The sequence below is a fragment of the Anopheles ziemanni genome, chromosome 2 (assembly GCF_943734765.1).
Source record: "Anopheles ziemanni chromosome 2, idAnoZiCoDA_A2_x.2, whole genome shotgun sequence".
Classification (NCBI taxonomy): Eukaryota; Metazoa; Arthropoda; class Insecta; order Diptera; family Culicidae; genus Anopheles; species Anopheles ziemanni.
In genome coordinates this window covers 7,347,175-7,370,051 of record NC_080705.1, presented here as the reverse complement: position 1 = coordinate 7,370,051, position 22,877 = coordinate 7,347,175, and the positions used below count along the sequence as shown (strand labels likewise).

Genomic DNA, 22,877 nt, shown 5'->3' with positions numbered 1-22,877 from the left:
TTCCGAAGGCGATTTTTAAATACTTTTGCGTCGTGAGAATTTCCTCTAGACTTTGGAGGGGAGCGAATGACGCGGCACCGGAAAGTTGCCGAAGTCAATTAAGTTCACCACCGGAACTTCTCTACAGCCTTTTCACTCTGTTTGCTGCTGGTTTCGATATTGGCAGAGGGATATTGAAATACCGAAACTTTACCACTTACTAATTCCCGTTTCGCTGTCGGCGTGGAGGAAAGTTTTCAGTTGACGCTTTAATTCCAGCGCATCTTCATTAGCCGCGGGCATTGATGGGCGCAAAAAGCCGGTGCAAAACACCCGACACATTAAACCACCGGTTCTCGGAAAACGGGAAAGTTGGACCGATGAAGGCATTAGGAATCAAAAGAAATCAGCCACGCTAAAAGTAAACGTTGAAAGGTTTTCCCTTTAGATAGCATTCGAATCTCGGTTCGCTTGCCGGATTTCAAGGGCTGCTGCTCTTTCGACCGAAACATCGAAGCCGTGCCTTCGTTAGATCGGGATGCTTTGATCAAATTGATTACGGACTGCGGAGTCCAAGGGGTTTCCCACTCCAGCCTGGAGCGACGGGCTGGAGTGAAAGTTTTCCCTCGCCTCGCCTTCCGAGCTTTGGCTCCATTGACTTGGAAGCCATTTCGATAAGCGCAAAATAATTGCCATCGATTATTTAGCGATTTCGTTTCCATTTCTTTTGATTTCACTCATCGGTGCCAACACCGGTGAAATGGAAAGTAAAAAGCAGAACGCGATCATTACGGACGAATTGAATTGATCATTGATTGCGAAATGCTAGACTACCGTTGGCTTGCACGTGCCAGTAGAAAGGAACCTCGAACGGAGATCGAATTGAAAAATGACTTTATAAAATTTTGACGATGTTTTAAAGCCAAAGAAAGAAGCCAAGAAAATGCTTTTTTTATCAAATAAAATATCTTCTTGGTGTGTCTTATTCCGACAAGCAAAACAATTCCACTTATAATAAAATGCGTCTCATATCGAGAAACCTTTTCCCGGCTGTTTATCAAATCCCGGATTCTCTTGTGCCATTAATATTTTGCAACATCTTAAAAGCTAAGTGTTAAATGTAACCTTCGCCAAAAAAAACGTCGACCATTGAGGTAGCATTTTTAAGACCCCCAGGTGGGTTACAATGAGGTGTTAAGATGTCTCCTTCGTTTCGACGGTCACCGACGTCGCGGAAAAGAACCTTTTATTGCTCATTCACGAACCCGACAGAACGGACCGTGCGAAAAACAAAAACTGTAAGTGTATTGTTGCCGACATCAACAGGGCCGGCCATTTTTAAGAAAACGTTTCCCTCCCTTAATGACGTGATTTATTTCGATCGTTAGCGATAAGTGACACGGTGTCGCAAAAACACCGCACGCCTTACAAGCAACATGGGCGGGTTTTAAGCAGAGGCTGTCGGAAAAACAATTCTCATGGACGGTGATACATATTTTCCTCGCACAGCAGGACCTTGACAGAGAAAACGGATCTTGTGAAGCGAGGTGACACCGTGTCGTTTCTTTTTTATTTATGTCTGCCTATTTTTACTCAATGTGAGATAAGACCAGGGATGATTTGCACCTGATTTTGTTGCCCTGAATCGTAGCCAAATTCGGGAAGCGATAAAATCGTACTCGCCACAGATAACGGATTTATCCAAAAGTTGTTTTATTGTGTGTTTGTGTAAGCCCGACACTATGAACTCCACCCAAACCATGCGGAAACGTGGCATTTATTTTTCTCCTAATCGATTCAATTAAGGTCAACCCAAACCTATGATCGAGGTGAGGTCAACTTTATCGATTCAATGGTCGATGCAAATTATGTTAATCAACCATGTTCAAATTATGCTTCAGTTTTTTACTATTCTCTCCCTCTAATTGAGTAATATTTCCACCATTTAGAAAAATGTCGGACACAAAAACCATGTGGTGTACAACGCACAACAAACTAAACGGAAAACCTGTTGAGCAAGCATTAAAAATTAAATTCCATCAAACGGAATCAGAAACCGTTCCATAATTCCGCTTTTCCGTGTAATTTGTTTAACGTCAATGCGCAAACATAATTCAGTTAAGTAATCACAAGCGTAAGTAAAAGTTACACAAAGCGTGCAACACTGAATGGCCACCGGTAGTGATTTAATATTTATGAAAAAGTTAGTACTTACAGACTACACTTTTCTGCAGCAAAACAGATTCCAATGGTTCTGGCAGGACACACACACACACACAAACACATTGTTCCCGTTTTCTCGTCCCGCGCCTCGGAGACGCCATCATAATTTTGAACATCAAATTTCATCAAACAAAAGGCGGCCAACAATTTGCCGTTGTGAAATGTTTCCCGTGGCTTTTAACGTTCTTACTTTCTTTTCCCTTCGTCGACGGGTTGGAGAGGAGGGTTGGTGGAGAGAAGAAAAAGCACATGGGACCCCGGGAAAGATGGGTGGATTCTTTTGTTTTTCGCTTTTGCGTGCCGTCCCCAGCGGAGCGATTCCAACTTCTTCTTTGCGGCCAAGTATGCACTTGTGGATTTTCGCGTACGAAGCTTTTCTCGGTTGGCCCCATCAACCTTAACAACCGGTCGCTTCGGTTTTGACCACCAAGAAAAGCTGCCCGTCTTCGGGCGAGGGCACTTTTCCGCGTGCTTCCCGGGGTTCCCGTTGCGTAAAGGGCGGGCAGAACAAAAGGGCCCTCGAAAACTTTGGCACGAAAGTACATGATTACGTGATAAAATATTCACGCACTGACTGCCAGACTGCCATCGTCTTTGGTGGCATTTCGTTCCGAACTCGGCCCGCGGTTACATTTGCCCTATCTTTCGCCAGCCGGAAAGCGAAAAGTTCGAAAAACTCAATTTTTGGCAACATTTTATATAAATAGTGAATTCATCGGTCTCACAAATCCATCGCAGCGAAACTTCCTAGCGAGACGTTTGGGTATTCGTGTTGAAAATAAGGCGTATCCATTTAGACAAGCTTCGCTTTATTAAGCGTCTTTGCATATCTAATGTGATGAGATCAATGGTCTCTTAATTCTAATAACGCCCCCAATTAAAGCCGAGCATCCTCGCAGGCTCACTTTCGAACCTGCATAATTAGACCTGCCTTGGCGTTTTAAGAAACAATTTGCATACTACAAAATATCATCAAACACCATAAAAGAGAGCTTTTCAATTTAGAGGACTAGGTTTGGTAAATATTTTAACATATTATTGACAACCATAAGTTTGGATGAGGTAAACTAATTCTTTACTTACTTTATTCATTTCACTTTGCTAACTAAAAACTTTTACGTTTTTGGATTGCCCAAAATATTTTAACAAACCTATTTCCGTTGCGCTAACGAGCTGAGCGGAAATGAACGAAAAAATTCACAACTGAAATGTAAAACGCAAACAGAGTAATTGCTCCATTTCTCCATTGTACCGACAATGCGCTGCATCAAATGTTGGCAAAGCGTTGGTTTTTCTTTCTCTCATTCAACAACGAGCATCAAAAACAAACCAGCACAATTCGACGCAGTCGGTTACAGGAAATTATAATGGGAGGAAAAAACTTGCCTCAAACAAGCATTCATATTTTCAGCGTGAGTGAAAAAATGTTTCACCGTGATTAAAAGGAAAAGCTAATGGATAACCGTAACTGGTTGTGAGTGGTTCAGAATTGCAATGTGCAATGATGGTTCCGAAGAAATGGCTGCTTTAAGCGGAAAATGTAAAACGTGTATGAAAAGGCCAACGCCATTAGGGATGATAAACACTATTGCTTCAGGAATAATAAGGAAAAATTATTAATAATGTTTTCAACCTAAGTAACACCATCAAATTTCAATACTTTTTCCCAAGCCACATTGAATAAACGACTAGAGCCACCGGAACTGCAGAACAATTGAAACATAATTCCTCTCTACATTCGGGGAGTTCGTGCTCAATGGCCGTTGCTTCAGCATTCGCCGAAATCCGGAGGGCCGTCGAAAATTCCCTTGTGTTTCTCAAGTGCTCATCGTCTAGGATCCTTTCCTCTCGGAGGAAAGCCCCATTTAGGGGAAGCTTTGTTATCCATGCCATCAAAAATAAACCGCAAGACGAACCGAAGGTTTTAATAGTTTTTCCCGACTGCTGCCAGTGGGACGTTTAAAGAACTTTCTCCTCCCGGGAGGAGAATGGTCCTACCGAATGGTAGGAAGATAAAGTAAACCGCTGGCCCAACTTCCCCCTTTTTGCGTTGGAGATCCATTCACCACCAATTCGATCAATAGCAAACGGATGCTATTTGGCAATCGAGGTCCATCCGACGAGGGCGTAATATAATCGCTTTATTTGAACGTCGAATTGATCCCCATCGGAGAGGGTACATTCGCTCGGGTAGGCGAATAGTTGAGGAACCTTGAATTGTCTGAAGACGATGTCGATGGAGTATATGTCTTCCGAATTAAGAAAATAGCCAGCTAATGGTATTCGAGCTGATGATGACGTGAATGTTTGTAGTTGCGGTAAGAGCGATAACTGTTCTCGAATTCGGAAGAACCTACAGAATTGTTGAGGAAAGTGTGGACTATTTTTAGGGACGAATTAATTTAAGTGCACCTCCACTAGGTTAGTCTTACTGTTTACTTATTTTTCAACTGAATTTATTTTAAAACAAATGTAACTATCTTCATAATCTTGATGATATGTTCCGTGCATTTCCCAGGGAAGGGATTAAAAAGTGTTAACAACGAAAATTGTATCCTTTGTGCATCAAATCCGTAGGAAAGTCAGTGACAATAAGTCAATATGACCGACGTAGTGTTTTTTAAAGCAACCCACGCAAGAAATCCAAGCTTTAAACAAACCCGCTCCATCGCATTCGCATTTACATCCGTAAAACTGCAGGATTGGGCGAGATTTACATCCAAGTAACCCTCGATGGAGCCGCCTGGTGCTTGGTAGGAAAAAAACGAGTGCACATCGGCAGCTGTAAATATTGACTTCGGCTCGAAACCGGCTCCCGGAGTGGAGCGCATCACGACTCAGTGAGTGAACGCAGTGAAGTGCGCGGAGGCCGTGTGGGAGGAGGTGGGTGGAAAAAGTTTGCCCAACGGTACGGCGGCGGGAAGGCGGAAGCCGGAAAACGCGCGATGGCAAACCAAGCCAATCAATCATTGAAAAGTAATAATCCTTCGTCAGTGCCACCACCGTCGGCTCCATCCGCGTTGCTGCGCGGTGATGGTGTGCGTGCTGCCATCGCCGTATCGCCGGCCAGCACCATTCGGACGTCACTGATCGACCGCCCGGTTGCGCCGTCGCGCCCCATTTCCCTCCCGATGCCCACCGTCGCCCCGCATTCGCCGGCCGTCGCGATGCCTTCGCGAACTTCTCGCAGCGCCACGCGGTCGAGCGTGGCGTCGAACCCGTTCGTGTCGCAGTCCGCCGGCATGCGGGTGTTCAAGAAGTGCAAAAGTGCCACCTTCCAGATCGATGGACACACCTACACCATAGGTAAGGCCGCAAGGGATGTTTCAGGTCGCTGGGATTTTGGGAGATGACGCCTTCCTCCCGGGAGGGGACCCGTATCAGGCGAAGGGTGGAGGATGGATGTGGGCTTTTCCGTTTCGTGAAACGCACAAGGTCGACCCGCTTACGTCCAGCTTCCAGCCGCGTTTGAGAAGGGTTTGGATAACCTACCCGGGGCGTCATTAATCTTGCGGTGAAACAAATAGCTGTCACACGGCGTGATATGATAACGAACAGATTTGGGATCAACTTCCTCACGCCCGGGAAACTTTCCCCCGTTAACCGACCACTTTCGTCGTGACTCCAGTTTCTGCGGGAGGTACGGAACGGGGAAAAAGAAAACAAACAAGCGAAAGAGTTCGGTGAAACTTTTCCCTCCCAAGACGCACCGCGCGGTAAAAGACTTTCGCCCGAAGATGGACTAAGTTTCATCGCCTCGATGGAAATGTTAAGTAGGAGGAGGACCTTTGATGAGGTACTTCTCGGACGCGTCCAAAACGCGTGGTGGGACATTTGCCGGTTTCGGTGTCCGATAATGATCACCCCAGGGGAGTTTGGATTGGATTGATACAATCAAGAAGTTTGTGCCTCGTTGGAAGGAAAGAGGAGGACGATGGACACGCCAACATCGACATGGGACATAAAAGACCATAGTCAAAGGACAGAAATGGGCATTCTTTTACTTTATTATCGGCAATATTCATGTTAACACGCCATGGTAGTCGGAAAACTTTACACGGGGATTGGTACTTCTGCCACATCAAAGCTATAACTCCGTAATTGCATTGCTTTAGGAGAGGAACCATGTTGGAAACCTTTTCTTACATTATATCAGACACTTTGAAGTATTTAAAGTTTGAATTAAAATTTGAACACTCATTAATGGCCGACTCTTCTCAACATTGATAAACTTTTGTGAAGGAAAATAAACCTGCTCGTGAGTAGTGCTGTGCTTAATGAATCTTTTGGCTAGATTCATTCATATGAATTTTTCACCTAAGATTCATTCAGTTGGATTCATGAATCTTTGTGGATTCGAATCTTCAAAGCTTAATGAATCTTTTGAAACCATAATGAATCTTCATGAATCTTTCATGGATCTGTCACGAATCTCCCCGATTCTTTCATAGGCGTCCCTCGACCCATTTTTGGCTGATGACTTTTCATTAGTTGGTATGTCTTTGAGATTCATAAATCTCTCGACGAAAGATTCATGAATCCCTTAAAAGGTAGAGATTCATTCAGCATCATGAATCTGAATCAAATTTACACAACTCTACTCGTGAATAAAAATTTAGGAAATAAGTCGTCAAAAAACTCTTAAAAAATTGTTTCCACAACGGATTCCATAGTCAAACAATACACATTAAAGATGATTGAACCGGATATAAAACTAGACAGGGTGTTCAGAACAATCATCGCTTGTAAATGGCTCGGCATCCTTCACTCGCTGCGGCATCCGTAGTGTTTCGCTTCGTGCACAGCTGGACACCGTGCCAGCATACATCCATCACGTCGTTATCCGATTGTTATCACCTCCTGCCATCCGTTCTTCCTGCTAACCGACTCCCTGCCCATCCCCGCGCCAGGCGGGCTCAATTTTCAAAAAGGGAACGCTTTTTTTCCGCGCCGTTCCATGACTTCCCATGCGTGAAACACACACACACCGTACTCGGATGGATGGATGGATGGTTGAATGGTTCTTTTCCGTGAGACAAACGACCGGAAAGCAAACTCAAGTGCGCCTTCAACTCGCTCGGTTGTTCGCTCGCGTCATCCACATTTTACGGCGCTTTCCAACCGGCGTTGTGTGAAAAGTGTGAAAAGAAAACAATACACTTACGGTGCCTGCCGTCTCATTTGGCTGGTCATGTTATTTTTTTCTCACTTTGGCTATCTTTTTCCAACCCAGCTTGTATCTATCTACTTCTTTTTTTCCACTCTTCCACCAAAGTTTATCGAACGTTGGCCACGCGCTTCGCTGGCGGGAGATAATTTGCTCAATCACCGTCGGTTAAATTTGTTTGCCAGTTGTTTGTTTGTTTGTCTCCTCGGGTTCGCTTTACCCGATGACAGCATATAGAAACAGGAAGCATGTATGGTTGATGTCCTATTTTTTGTCATAAGTATCTTTTATGCCCTCAGAATAGCGCACTTCACTGAAAATCGTCAGTTATCTTCCCGTGAGTAAAATGTTGCACCATTGATTATTGTTTGCTATTTTGCTATGACGATAAATACAAGATCGATCAAATTAAGGATAACATAATTACACCTGATTAAAGAATAAACAATAAGCATAGAATAAAATCGTTTCTTCGCATGGTGTTGGAGATAAACACAGTTTCCTTCTCATTCAAGGGAGGATAATTTTTTTCTGATTCAGTCGGCATTCAAAACCGGCCCTTTTTTCCTACTTGCTCACCTTAGGATTGATGAAAAATTGATAATCTATTGATTTTCCTAACAAAACGTACATCAACCGAAACGTTTATATGTCAGATTGGGGCAACAAAATTTAAGCTACCAGTTTATCATTCAGGAAGGTCAGACGTTCACTTGAAGCTCATCCGATAAGCATCCCAGACGACGGCATGATTGAATGCATTTGATGTTTAAAAAAACCCTGGGATCCTTATATCCACTGCCAAGATGCTTAATTCGTGCCGAACCTACCGTATCACGCCGAAAAATAGGAAAAACTCTCATAAAAAACATCCCAGACTGATCAAATAAATTGAAGAGAATGATAACGAAAAAATCAATTTCTCATTTTTAAGACAAGGATACCCAAGGGCGGTCAATAAAAAAGAGGATAAAAAAGATACGGCAAGGATACCTTTTGTCCAGCAGCCCTCACCACCGCTCCGTGGTTGCCAGCGTGACGAAGAATTCAATGACGGAATCAATTTTCCCAAAATGTCGAGTCTTCCGTTCTCTTCCACGAATTCATCCCGGAACCGAAACCGAAAAGGGAATTGATATCGAAAGAAACGGCCAGCCCTGAATATTTCGTACAAATCTGTGTGCGGTTCCCCGGGAGCTGTTAGCAACGTGACATCCGGCCACCCTTATTACCACCGGCACTCTCTTACCCCAACCATCGTAGGGTAGAAGCGGCACAGTCTAATCAGATATCGATATCGGAAAATAGAATGAAATCAAGCGACACGTACACTCGCCCTTCCTGTGTTCACATACACACACGTATATATAATCACAGAAAGAAAGCACAAGTAAGGCGATCCGTCGTGGCAAGTGGATTACATCGCTTATCAGTGTGATTTTCCTTATCCGTTTATTACAAAAATGAGAAAACGTTGGTGGACGAGATGTTTTTTCAATTCTCTATTTGAAATGTTAACATGAGAAATATTCTGGTTCGTAGACAAACCACTGACCAACACCCTTGAAATCGGTTCCTTTAAAGGTGTGAATAAACTGACGTAGAAAGCTTTTCTTTAACAATCCAATCCACTGGCCATGCGCTCAAGTACCGAAAACAATTTTCTTCCCGCCAAAATTATGTCAAAATCATGCAAAATGTTATCAAAACCCATTCGGGTCGTGACTTTTTCACCGTTCTGGTTTACACGCTCCCCAAAATGTCAGCATATTTTGAAGGGGAGGCGCACGAACCACAAACTGGATGCCAGATAGCGACGTTCCCCGTACCTTCATCAGTCGCCCCCGCCCCCTCTTTCGCAAGGGTTCTGGCGGAAGAGAAAAAGCCGTCCAACCGTTACGGTTGATGGTAAGTTTGCCCAAACAGACCCCGGCTGGCTTCCGAACGACCGAAGACACTTCTGGAAAAGCAAAACCTTGCCCGGAAAGTGGCTCCTACTGTGTTCCATACATGGGTGTGTGTTTGTGGGTTGTTTACCGGTCGTTTTAGGGTTCGCTAGCGACCCGAGCTGTTCCGCCAGCGGGTCGGGCTCTGTTTTAGCGCGAGCGGAGAAAATCTAATTTCGACTTGCATGTTATTCAATTTCGCAGTGATTCTAATGAATGAAATTATAGATTACACGTACAGTTTGGCAGCGATTCTCGGGGGCGGAAATAACTCACCGGGGCGTGGAAAGAACGAACAACATGCCCGACCGGGGTAAAAGCAACACCAGTTCGGAACACCGTCCTGTCCCGTGTGGAGTGATGTCGAGCTTAGCGGTATGCCGCACGTGCATAAGCTCCATGAACGAACCGACAATAAAGAGGCATTAATTTATTGAAGGAATTAAACTGCAAGGTATTGCGCATATTGAGTGAAAAATGTTGCTCGGGATTAAGTGGAAAATTCTTGGGCCCCTCCCCTAACGGCGTGAAAATAGCAAACGGAAGGTATACCGACAAGAAAATCCTCGTAGAAACATCCCAGCGCTTTAGTTTTTGGGGTACCGTTAGGAAGCAAAGCAACAACCTAACTCATCTGAACGCAATCTTTAAGCCAGGGTAAATCCCTAACGCTTTCTACATTGGATGTGTACCAAGAGCTAAGAGATTGTTTAAGATTGTTTGAGATTGTTTTAGTTATTTTCCACTCGAATGAAATAAGTTTTCAAGTCGATGGTGTGAATAAATATAGCTAAAATATTCTTATTTAAAAACCAACGGTGAAAGGTAAAAAAGCGCCCTCTTTTAATAACCTAAATATATTTAATTCTTATCACTCTAAACAATAAAGCAAAAAAGAGTGTAAAAACTAGTTTGGTTCTTAAAAAGCGCGCGTGGAATTAATAGAACACTCCATATTGATTCGGTTGCATTTTTATTCCCCTTTCCACCTGGGAAACATTCTTGTACGCCAACGATGAGTTGCCAGCTTTAGCTTTAGCCCTTCCCCGAAGGGATCAAAACGAGAGTGTTCCCAAGGCAGTCCCTCGGCAAAAGAATTGAGAAAAACCCTCGCGAAGGACTGCGTGAAAGCGATCGATCCACACCGGAGTGCCGGAGACTTATCGCTCATCATTTTTCCAAACGGCTCGCCACTTCCATTCGCCAGCATCGACCTCGCTTTATCCTTTAAAAAAAAACCGCTTCTGTTTTTTCTATCCATCCAATCCCCATTTCCCAAAGTCACCCTTCTGCGTAGAGGAATGTGCAGCTAAAATGGGGGAGACAAAAGAATGGTTTTGTTTTATTTACAGCTTTGCTCTATATTAAACATTCCATAGTTTGCAATTTAGATGACACTGCTGACGAGGGGAAGGGGGAATGGGAGAGACTGTCGGTTCGGATGGGTCGGGTTGGCATCAAATTGTGATGATGAAGTCAGAGCTGCGCAATGCAGAAAGGACGACGGTATGGAATGGAATGTTATAGACCAAACCGTGTTCCCAGCGTCAAGTGATCTCCAGTGTACTACTTTCAAGGTTGGAGAGTTTTCTGTACGGGAAGCTCGGGTGAAAGTGGAGTCGTTGCGTGCCGTAGAACCACGAACGAGTTGGCAAGCTTGCTTGAATCTCATTACGGACCTAGCAGTTGCCTAACGAAGAAGTATTTTAAAGAGTCCGCCGGGAGGAGCATCAAGTGTTGAGTAGCATTGCGCTTCGTTACTTTGAGTTTCCCGACGCATAATTTAATATTCATTGCATCACTGAGAGCGAGCAGGAGAGAAAGAGAGCTAAAGAGAGATGTAATATTTTTAACCAATCTTTCGCGTTCTTCAAAATTAAATATTTCAGAAACCACACAATGAAATTAAAAACACGTTTTCTTTTATTTTCAGGTAAGCAACAGTAGCTCCGCGGTACATGGTAAATATGCAATGTATTCTACAGCATATGTATCTAGAGATTATATTTAATTCAACAATTTTAACCACCTCATAACACGAAAAACAAACTAAAAATCTTAAAAACGTGTGTTCCACAGCAAAGGCGTTACAAATCTGTGAATTGAGCGTTCTACTTTAAATCGAGGCGTGTCGAGGTGTGACTAAAGCCCAAACCTATGATATCTTTAGCTTCACACGAGTTACCAAATGCTTTGGCTGGTAAACACTTGGAGATGATCCTTTTCAACGTAAAGGAAGCTGCTCGTGGCTATAAATGAGGTACACTTCCAGCAGGTTTTATTATCGTATGTGCTTCTGAACCGGAAGCTTAGTCGAATGGAACATGTCGGTGCTCGTTCTATACGTGACCCGTATACCAGCATGCTTTCCAGTAGTTTGATCTAGTTTTTATCTTTATTTTTAAACGGCAAACCATCTGGGTAGTTTCGATAATTATTTCGAAAATTCATAAGAAGTCTTTATATTAAAAAATCGATTTATTCAGCAAGCATAAGTTTCAGTTTGAAAAACAGCTCTGAAAATAACAAGAGCAGCCTTTAAAATGCAATTAAGCCGTGTGTGAATACATTGTTCGCTTCAAGGTTTCCCCTGGTTCACACCCGCAAGACCCTCAACAGTCGCCGTTCGACAGCCGGAAAGACAAAGTTTTCCGCTCACTATCGAAAATTTGTCATCAAAAAAGGGATGAAAAGAGTGATATAATGCCCGTGCAAAGTTTGGCACTGGCCTCGGGCGGAAACCACTCCGTCCACCGATGCGCCACCCATTCAGGGGGCCGAAAATTTATTTCTTTAATAAAACCGTGTTCGAACACGCTGGCGCAAATGTCACACGAGGGTCAAACGGGGTGGGATTTAACGAACGACAAAGCTTCCCACCGCACACCTCTCGAGATTTATTTCACAGCTTTGTTCGTGATTTTCCGACAAGTATGTGACAGTTTAGTTTATCGTGTTGCCAGGAGGGTTTGCCATTGAAAGGGGAGAATTTTACCTTTAATGAATGAGTTTAAATTGTCATCATATATTTTTTCTTGATTGGTCAAAAAGCTTGTTCTAAAAATCGTAGTACATGAGACCTCTACCAGTTATGCAAATAATTCATGCTTTACATTTTTAATCACCCAAGACTCATACCTTCAAACACTGAATGGACTGCTCAAAGTGATTTAATAATCGGTCGCTACCCTACCATCAATTACGGTGCCTGGCAATCCATCAAGTACCGGTCCAGCTTCCCAGCAGTTGATCCACAATTAAACTCCATTGCCGTAGCGATTCTGACAAATTGTAATTGCTAGGATAAAGGTGTGCTTGAGAAACGGTGCGGCTAAATCCCGGCTCTTCATCCCCGGCTGGTTTCCAGGGTCCATTTTCGCTCCGCCTCATGTGACACTGTGCTTCGTGCGATACAAGCTTTCATCGCATCCATCGTAAATCCTCGCTAGACTGTTTTTCAGTTCGACCTAGGACAAAACGCGGGATGCAGGGATGGTAATGGAGCGAGGGATACGGTTAGCTTCCGTCAGTCGGTGCAGCTCCGGAATGGACACTTAATCCGTAAGTGAAACATTTAATCCGTATTACATTTACCCAGCATCACTGGGTTGCCGCTAGGAAAGTGTCCTCTTTCTGTCATGTGAAATAGAAAAACCCAACGGCATGCCAGGCGATGCTTACAAAGCAGAGGTGCGGAATTTGCTCCACAAGGTTGTGCAATTTCCTCTTTTATTTTCTACATCCTCACTACGTTTTGTTTGAGACACAGTCAAAAGATTAAGGCAAATTACCGAGATGTACAAATAAGTCACAAATGTGTAGAAAAACGAATCGTGTTGAGTGTATTTTTCCACTTTGAACTAATGAAAAAGAGCCCAAAACATATGTTTCTTTCACTTCATTTCATTTCCACGTTAAAAAGCTTTCAAACTGAGAGCTGCCTTAAATCTAATTCATTCTGTTTTTCATTCGTTTTTTCAACGTCAGATTGAGAAATCGTAGACAAATATCATAAAACAATCGTGTAATTGAAAACAATAAACAAAAGAACTCAATAAAAATAAAACCATGAATGCTTACACATTTGGCAATATATTATTGTATCCATTCAATCAGAATATGCATTAATGATTCATGCTCAATCAAACCATTAAACGCTTATAAACAAGCTTTCGAGTGCGATGGATTTTTAATGCATTCCACAAAAAGAAAGCGTGTTGGCGGGAAAGGAAAACTCTTCATTCCACGAACGGCGGTGCTCGAGATTTTTTTTCTAGCAAAAGTTCAAAATCTCAAGAAGGGTTCGCAGCAAATGGTGAGCAAAAAATAAATCATCATGTAAATCACGTTCCTACCCGGGGCGCAACCTGTTGAAAATGCTTATGAGTGCTTTCGCAAACGCAAACGACTCGCTCGCTGGGTGGGGTGTAACAGAAAAAAAAAGAAAAAACGACCAACAAAAGCATAAGGCGCCACGTGCCTGAACCCGTAGACAAATTTCCCTTTCAACCCCATTTTAAACATGCTTTTTGTCCTTCCGTTTTTTGTATGTACCGAAACATAAATCTGCTCCAAAACACATTCCAGGACCTCCGTTGTTGCGGTTCACCAAATCAGATCGATTGATTTGAGAGCACTTAGAAAAACTCATTTGAAATAAAACCAATAGAACCCACACGCAAAAGTGCTTTAGACTTCCGAAATCGTCTGTGATGGGGCACACGGATGTGAGTTGATACACAAGAGGTCGATATATATAGCTTTCAAGAAAACATTTGGCCTGAGGGAAGGATATTAAAGTAAACTATTTCCTTTTAACTACTTTGCTAGAGAAATATGAATCTACCGATATTTTATTATCTCATTTCAACAAACCACATGATATCAATTCCCTTGTTTGCAAATAGTCAGTTTAACGCCGTTCTACTTGAATCGTTCTTCAACAGCTCTCTTTATCTAGTTTGTGAGGAAACTCGTTTTTAATGAAACCAAATGAAGAACAATCAGGAACATCAGTCTAGGGGAAAACTTTTCTGACTCGTTGTCGTAAGAAAATTAACAATCCTTTTTTTAAATTATCCTTAAACAACCAGAAATCTATTACGGATATTTATCAAATACGGTCGTTGTAGCGAAGAAACTCAAAATCGAAAAGCTAGACCTTTACCTTATCCAGGGCAACAGTTGGACGTCATTAACAAAACTAGTTGATTACTCAATTCGCAAGAGTAATCTAACTGATGGAATTAATTAAAATTCTCGAAACTTTTCTTTCGTTATTTATTCAAAAGCTTTGTATAGGATTGGCTGTTGGCTTTGGTTCCTTTTTTTTACTGAACTAAAACTTGCTAGTTCTTCACGTCCACGGCACGTGGCACGGTCCACGGTCGATGGTTCCTGTTTCCGACCCACGCCAACTCCAACAACTGCTACCAGCAGCTTTACGCCGGCCAAACCCACACAAAGCGAGATGCAATTCAGAATGCAGTTAATTGTCTGTCAAAAGCCTTTCCAGCGTCAGCGGCGGTTTTAATTGAAACGGGCAGCAGAGCATCTCCCCGGAAACGTCAGACCGTCGGCTTGAATAGAATACTATACAGTGTATATTCCGGGACGAGTCTTTGAGCTTCGTAGCTTCGTACGGAGTTGGTTTCATTCATTCCGTCCGCTGGACGTGGATGGTCAATTATTCAATGAATTGCGCATGAAGGAATAAATTATTTGGCAAAAGAAAAACGATGCAATCGAAAGCGAAGCAAAACAAAAATCTGCACCAAATGAATTAAAGTGTCGAGCGTTTTTGTTTACTTTTAATTCCCGGTTGGTCAATGCGGAAGAGTTTCAATATTTCACCACCAGTAAAACTGACTGTGGTTATACAATTTCACCATCAAATTTACAACCAACATTTAAGTGCCTACTGATGTTGTTTAATTTCCACTGGATAACATATGTTCGAGGTACGAAGCGTTGAATCGAATTGATTAGATCAATAACTTTCTCGGACCCGGGACTGTTAACTGTTTCACTCCCAGCAGCGCCACTAAAAATACACTCCAGCACACTTTCCCGTGCAGCGTCGCGGAAAAATCATTATGCACCATTTGCGGAAAACTAATTAGCCCATCTGTCACGTGGTCTGCCAGGCGGGGATAGGTCAGGCGCGTAGGTCAAACTGCCAGCGGCACTCATGAGAGCAAGAGATTTTTCGCTGAGATTTTTCCGCCATTCATTCGGCCGCTTTTGCTGCTGGCGACCACCCGGTGGAAAAGCGTTAGCAACCTGTTGCTCGCCAAAGTTTAGTGAGATTTCCACCGGAGTCGAACGCGTGAGAGAAACGAGAGAGTTTTTCCACGTGAAGAAAACGAAGGAAGGGAGCGTTGGAGCAGCTTTTCCAATGCTCCATTGGAAAGCTTTATGGTGACAGGACATGAAACATGTTGTGAGCTTTTATAGCAACATTAACATGAAAGCTTAAAGTTTAGCTTTGTCAAGGGGAAGTTCAAAAAGCTCCAGCGAAAAGGCCTTTTTTGAAAAACTAACGACCACACAGTTTACAGGCGGTTATATTTACATAAAAATAATTTATTATCATAAAACTATTAACTACATTTTTATACTATGATAAGATAAATGCATTGCACAACAAACTGTTTAGCAAACTTCGTACTTTGTTGTTCGATTTAGCTTTGTTTAATGATGGATAACCTGTGTCCGTGTCCTTTTATGACCGAAAACATAAACAACAACACATGTCAGTATCGATATAATCAATCAAGTAAACACCACCAATTACGACGTACCTTCCATTGTATGGCGACAAGTGGTGTCGGTCAGAGAATGATGCTGTCAGGACTTGTTTCACAACGATTTTGATTGGCCTTAAGTGCATGTGAATCGACTGCATGATGCTTCTCTTCGCCATTGTTATTTCGGCTCCATTTCGATTCGCTTCAATCGAGTTGCTACTTCATCGAAACCAAACGACAGATCGTTCAATAAGAAAGAGATAAAAAGCTCCAACAAAATCGCCGGTTGTGGTCGAACAACACTTTTGGTAGTGTTCCAACCGTGAACGCAATGTTGCGCTTTGCAGCGCGGTTGGACACCAGAAACAAAACAACGTAAAAAAAACCCTCAAAAGTCAAACTGCAACCGGCAAAAACGAAAAACCGGTTCCAGCAACCGAACCGCAAGACGGCACATATTTCATCAATATTTATTTTCTCACTCTCCTCGATGTGTGCGCGCGGTGTGCGAAGGATAATTATGTCGGTGGACAAACCCGGCGTCCGGGGTGAGTGTTGGAGCCGGGAGGCATGGAAGGACTCGTGCCGTACGTTGCGTGCTGTTGTGCAGCAGTCTCCCAGCCCCCGCGTGATTGCCCCAATGGTAGGAGATCAGCAGCATTATGCAGAAGAGTGAGGAAAATAAGAATAACAAAATGCAACTTGCCACACCACACTCGAGACCGCTCCGAGGGCCAACCGGGGGAAGCGTGCAGAGTTGGCAATGTTTTGCGTATCGCCGGACACTAATTGGCTTAATACCAGTCACTTTGGACTGATTACCAACGAACATGTGTAAGAAACTTACCGGGGGGAGATGTTTCAAGCAGATTATTTGAAAAGATAATCGCCTTTGCGGAAGGTTCAAACGTAAACCGTGAATGCAAAAAAGTGCGACGATCTGATGAGCTTTTGATTTTCAACACCGATTAAAATGATGAGCAATTAGTGTGCGATTAAGTGGGTTGTTAAATTTTTAGTTGCTAAAAAAGTGTTTGACACTAAAACATGTTTTATTCCATGACTCTCTTCATGAAATGTGTGTCAAGAGACACTAGTAAAGGCAAACAATTGTAAAACCCCCACGTTAATCTGTTAATCCACTTCTACTCTCAATGTCACCGGTCCAAACGAAAACAATGCTGCCCTTTTCGAAGGGTTTGCCTTGTGTTGAAAACTAAACTATTAAACGTCGAGCTGCACACTTCAACAAACACCGAAAAACAGGTCCTCACTGTGTAATTCAGAGCTTTTCACGGCATCGAAACAGAAACCTCCTCCTGGCACGTGGTGAAGGGCCGCCAACGGCGACATAAAAACGAAAACAAAACAACATGGTAGCCGTTTTTGAGTGTCTCCCGCCTGTTGGGCAGCACCTGACCACTATCGGTGTCAATCTATCTCGTGTCAAAACGCGTCCAAACCAGACGAATGAAAAAAAAAACGGAGGTGGTTGTTAACACGTGGAAAAAATGCGTACTGATTTGATCGGGAGACCCCAAACGACAGTTGCTTTTCAGCGCGACCGGCCCGCAAAAGGGCACGGATAGAAAGGGAATTCAATGGCGCCGATCGCCATGGTGATGAAGTGGAGCTATTTTTATATCCCTTAAGCATAAGAAAAAATGCTGGAAACCTAACCCTTGCACCGGTGGAAGGTATGGGGCAGCTTCTGAAGTGTGTCGTTCAGCTGGTGGTAGATTATCTTAGGCTCGAAGGTTGTTTGGCTCAGTGAAATTACCTTAACAACTGGCTTCAAAAGAGATTGTAAAAATATTTGTTCACCAGACAATTGGCAGATGAAAATAAATATTATTTCATATTTTAAAGCTTTCCAACGGCTTATGATACTAACATGGTTAGATATTAAAATATTGAATTTTTAAACATGAACCAGCTAACGGTGATTAAAGGTCAGCCATGGACCAACAGCTCTCCCAGGGCGTAGAACTATCTCGGCTGAAAAGAGCATCTAAAACCAACTCCGACAAGTCACGGGGCAAGCCTCGAAGCCTCGGCAGTATCGCAACAATATGCCAGCGTTAATTAATATGTGCTAATCCAGCACCCAATCCGCCGCAAGGTGTTGGAGCAGAAGGAGAGCCGTATTTGTAGACCTAACCCGCCACACGCCAGAGACCCCTCCCCCCGTTTTTTGAATCCCAACCCCCCCAACGGACGAAAGGATCGGAATGAAAAATTGATTCATTACCCGCCACGAGCGCCACGCAAAATGGTTCGAACGATCCCTCTTGCCGCCACCTGCCTCAAACCTTCTCACGACGCTTCCTCCCGAGGCCACGATCACGCGTCCTTCCTTCGCGGCCTTTCCCATTCGCCAATCTAACGCCACGGGGCCTCCCCACACACGAGCCCGGGGTGGCTTTTCGCGTGCAACATTAATGTGCGTGTCATGAGCGACAAAAGAAGCAAAAGATACGGAGCTTGAGTTAAAAGCACTCCCATGTGCTTCGCCATCGGGGTGAAGATCGGGCACAGCACGGTTGCGTGTGTCACCAGTAATGATCGCGAAGATATGTGCTTTGTTTTTTTTTCCTGTTGCCTATTTTGCCTCGACTCGATGCAGTTCTTTTTCACATCCGAAAACGACCGTCCACCAACGAACATATCATTTCTTGCATCTCAATCTAGGTAATGAGCGACGTACACGTTAAGTTAAGTTTGTCCCTTAAGAGAATAACAATTTAATCACCCGACGAAGTTTTATGATTTTTCATTTTATAGGCGATAACTTGTTTAGTCTTTGGGCCAACATACTTGGCGACTAAAACACCATTAAACCGAAGGTGTATTTGTTTTGAACATTAAAAGTCCAAACTGTGCGAGATTTATCTCTAAATTCCTCTTGGTTTATGACGTAAAAATATATTTTAATGAATCTCTGCATCCAACGGATCCCCCCATGAGATAATGTTTACGATTCTTTTAAATCGTGTTATCATCACTAAAGAAAAATATGGATTTTACCCACATTAAATCCCTCTTCATTTTTCCCATTTCCAGTCACGTTTCGGTTAAATCTCACAACACGACAGGCGACGGAGCTAAGCTCCGTTTTGTATCTAATCGCTTCGCTGAGATAATCAATTATCAGTATTTTGCCATTCAAACATCCCACCTGTCAGCATCATGCTCACACGTTTCGAGCGTAAAAGTTCACATGAAGAATAATAAAAACACAAAAAAAAACTGGCAAAACAGGGGCCCTCTCCACCCGGTCTCCATTTAATAACGTTAAATATGACAAAGCTACAAATCAAAATAAGTGAACGTGAGAGGGATAAGCAGAACAAACAACGCTACGAACAAAAAAGAAAAGAGGGAAAAATAACATACTGCCAGGCGCGGGGTACACAAATGCCCACCCCAAATGCATAAACAGCATGCACCCCACGTGTGCCGAACGAGAAAAAGAAGGTCTAAAGGTTCGCGTGCCCCCCCTCAAGCCGGTGTGTGTGTGTGTGTGTGTGTTTGGGTGCTTGAAACCTTTTTTCGCTACCTTTTTCTCGCCCGGTTCAACTCGGTTATCTCAGTGGGTTGTGAGGGGGCGGGAACGGGAGGTGGGCAAAGTAGGTGAGAAGTGGTCATGCGCACGCGTACGGCACGACGTCACTTGCGCAGACGCCAAATCACGGTTCGAACGAACCGCCACCGGTTGCCGGTACTTAATCTTACCAACTCCACCGACACACACACACACACACACCCTCCGTCGCCGAGGGTGGCTTGCAACGCGGGCGACAAAACCCGCCGAAGCTTGCAGCATCCGACGGTCAACCCTTCGGTGGCCAACGCTCTCGAGTGGAGATCGATTTTAAAAATTGAAAGAGGGGTTTTACAACTAGTTCGATTAGACATTAACGTTATGAACGATTTTTGTCTTCATTAAAATGTAGACTAGTATTAATATTAGAAATATTTAGGCAACACATAGTTGATCCCTTTTGAAAAAAATCGGGCTTTTACTTTAAGCTCCAGTCAACAAAGTGAAGGTTCCTTTAGGAATTAAATTCGCAAACATGTTCTATCAGAAATATGTTCTTAACACTTTTTAAAAATATTAAAACAAACGTTAGTGAATCTTCAAGTTCCAGCCAACAACATAATCGGTCTCTTAAGAGTTACCATGGAAGATGATGAATTGATGGAGTAACCAGTCTCCAGGGGAGCGCTACCTTCGCCCTCACACACCCTCCCCGCCACACAAACCACAACAATACCAACATCATCAGCAGCAGCAACGCCACCGGGTTGGCCACAAAACATCATTAAACTGCAATGCTTACGCCACGACCAGGCGAATAAAATTGTTTCGATTCGATCAGAAACCCCGCAAGGGTGTTCGGTTCACTGCAGGCTGCGCAGCGATCGTTCACTCGGCCACGGTTCACGCGGTTCACTTGATCGTGGCCGTCCGGCGCAACAGGGATTCGAGATTCCGCCCCGTTTGGGGACAAGAAGTTCAGTTTAAGTTTTTACTGCAACTCGAGCGCACACCTCGAGCCGTTTCGCGTTGGTGTCGTTGGCGAACGCAACCGTCGTTAAGGCTTCCGACCGTCCTTTTGTTGTCGTTAAAAGAGGTCAATCTTGTGGTTAAAACAATCAAAACAAAAATCCCCCACCGTGTGTGTGCTCTAAACATGTGCGTGCACTATTAAACCCGCCCGTTTCGTTCGCGTGTTGATTAGTTTTCGCTCGGGTTCGCAGAAATATTTCCCAAATTCCCACCCCGTGCAAAGGCAAAGGTTTGCGGTGCGAAAAGGGCAGAGTGCCGTTGGGACAGCCTTACCCAGATCAGGTTCTCCCACGTTCCGGCGTAAGGGCGCTTCACGGTGATCACGTGCAGCGCTGTATGGCGCAAAACCGCGGCGAAAAGGAAAAAAAAGAGCAAACAACGATCCGAGACGTTTAATAATTGTGCCATCAACATTGTTGCCACAACCGCAAACCGTCCGGCCAACCCCCCTCGTGTGCGTAAATCACAAGCATCGAGAAGTGATTTTCAATCTCCAAGCGAGTGGGCAACACCTTTTCCCCGCCCTCGATGGCGTGTTGATCGATCGAGATTGATTAGTGGATTATGATTATGGTGGTTTCTTTTTTCTAATTCTTAACATTTAGTGCGACATTTTCGACGTAAAGCTGTTTTAATAGGTCTTACACTTTCCTGCAAGTAACAATTATTCGTATCTCTGAACGTGGTGTGGCCTTAGTGTTGTACCATGTGCACTGCATATTTTGTTATGTTTTGTTTAGTTAACGTTGAGTGTGTGTTTTAGGCACCTCTTGTTCTCCACCATCAAACACGATGCTCGAACGCCTAGGTCTAGGTGATCTACCTGCGGCCAGTGTTGTTAGGAAACTCAAACCTTGAGGCGCAAACTCTGTCTACTAAACCTTGAAATCAAATTGCTTTTACCCTCGAGCGATGAATAAAGTACTTGAACGTAGCTAGAGCCATTATTTTGAACGTCAAACGAACCGTTGGGTTTTGAGTTCGCAATACAGTCTTGAGAAGAACTTTAAAGTGTAAAACGAAGAACAGAGGAATCTTTTAAAAAAATGATGAAAAGATGATGAGTTGGTGAAAATAAAAATTCATTTGAAAATACAACTATCCAATCAGTGGTAAATAATAGGATGTTGCAATAATAATTGTGATTTTCCTAATTAACCCACTTTTGTAGAATTATTCTTCCCTGTGAGAAGCAAAATAATTTAAGGACGTGAAAGTGACGGCGACCTTAAGCCATTCGCAAAAGTTTATCAAAATTGAATCCCCCTACCGTTCTCTCCTTGGATCACCCTGGTTTGAATGTATTCCTTCGGCATGCTGTACTGCTGGCATTGCTGACAGAACCAACAAACACGCGCCAGGAAGGGACGCCCCGAAGGCATTTTAACGATGTGCTATGTGCGCACCAAAACCGGCCCTTGCCGCAAACGGCGACTTCTTAATTATTTATTTCAACAACCAGACCGGACCGGCCGAGCGTCGTGCCAGTGCACTTGCACTCCGGTCTGGTCGGATAATTCACTGTAAAATAGTTTCCCGCGACAGTCTGCCCGGACTCGGACGGTTCAACGTGCCGAAAGAGGCTGGGCCAATATTGATCACCTCACGCCACCGGCGCTCGCGAAACAACAACAAGATAAGCAAAAAAAAATCTCACAGAAAAGCATTCAAGTCAAATAATTAGTTTCAGACCGTTCCATGCATGCCGTGGCCGCGAGCGAAACCTCTTGTACGACGACGCGTACCGAAAACTATCTCAAGGCGCGACCGTTCGATATTAGGGTTGCCCGGCGGGTTTTCGCGAAACGCAGCCAGTTAAGCAGCGGTTCTGGTTTCTCGCCGTTGACGATGCGATCTTGAAAGATTGGGTGAGGACGTGGCCACGCAGCCACGTGTGCACCCTTCGGCTGTAATAAACTTGTTAAAAATTTCACCACAAACTCGATTACTTCTCGCGACTAATTGATTCCCCGGAGAGCGCCGTTCGCCTTCGGATGGAACGTGTTTCACGAAAACAAGAAAACAAAAACGACAAGAACTACCGTCGCTTGATGAAACACGGTTGATATACTTCTCAGTTTCCTGCGTCAACTTCGGTCCTTAAACTGGGATAGGCGGAGAGGAAGCCTGCAGGGTTAAAAAGTAAAAATATATGCCAGCAAGCGGAAAAGTTTACAACACCAACTATAAAACAACAACCGGGGGCAATATTTTCCGAATGGTGCAACGAACGATGG

General features: G+C 43.7%; 1 protein-coding gene across 1 annotated transcript in view; it reads left to right on the top strand.

Moving 5' to 3' along the window:
* Positions 1–5,147: 5,147 nt before the first annotated feature.
* Positions 5,148–22,877, top strand: part of LOC131293117 (dual specificity calcium/calmodulin-dependent 3',5'-cyclic nucleotide phosphodiesterase 1-like) — a 114,534-nt gene continuing 96,804 nt past the window's right edge. The window contains exon 1 of the mRNA XM_058321198.1: positions 5,148–5,508. Within this exon, the coding sequence (XP_058177181.1) occupies positions 5,148–5,508 (361 nt within the window). The remainder of the gene's footprint in view (positions 5,509–22,877) is intronic.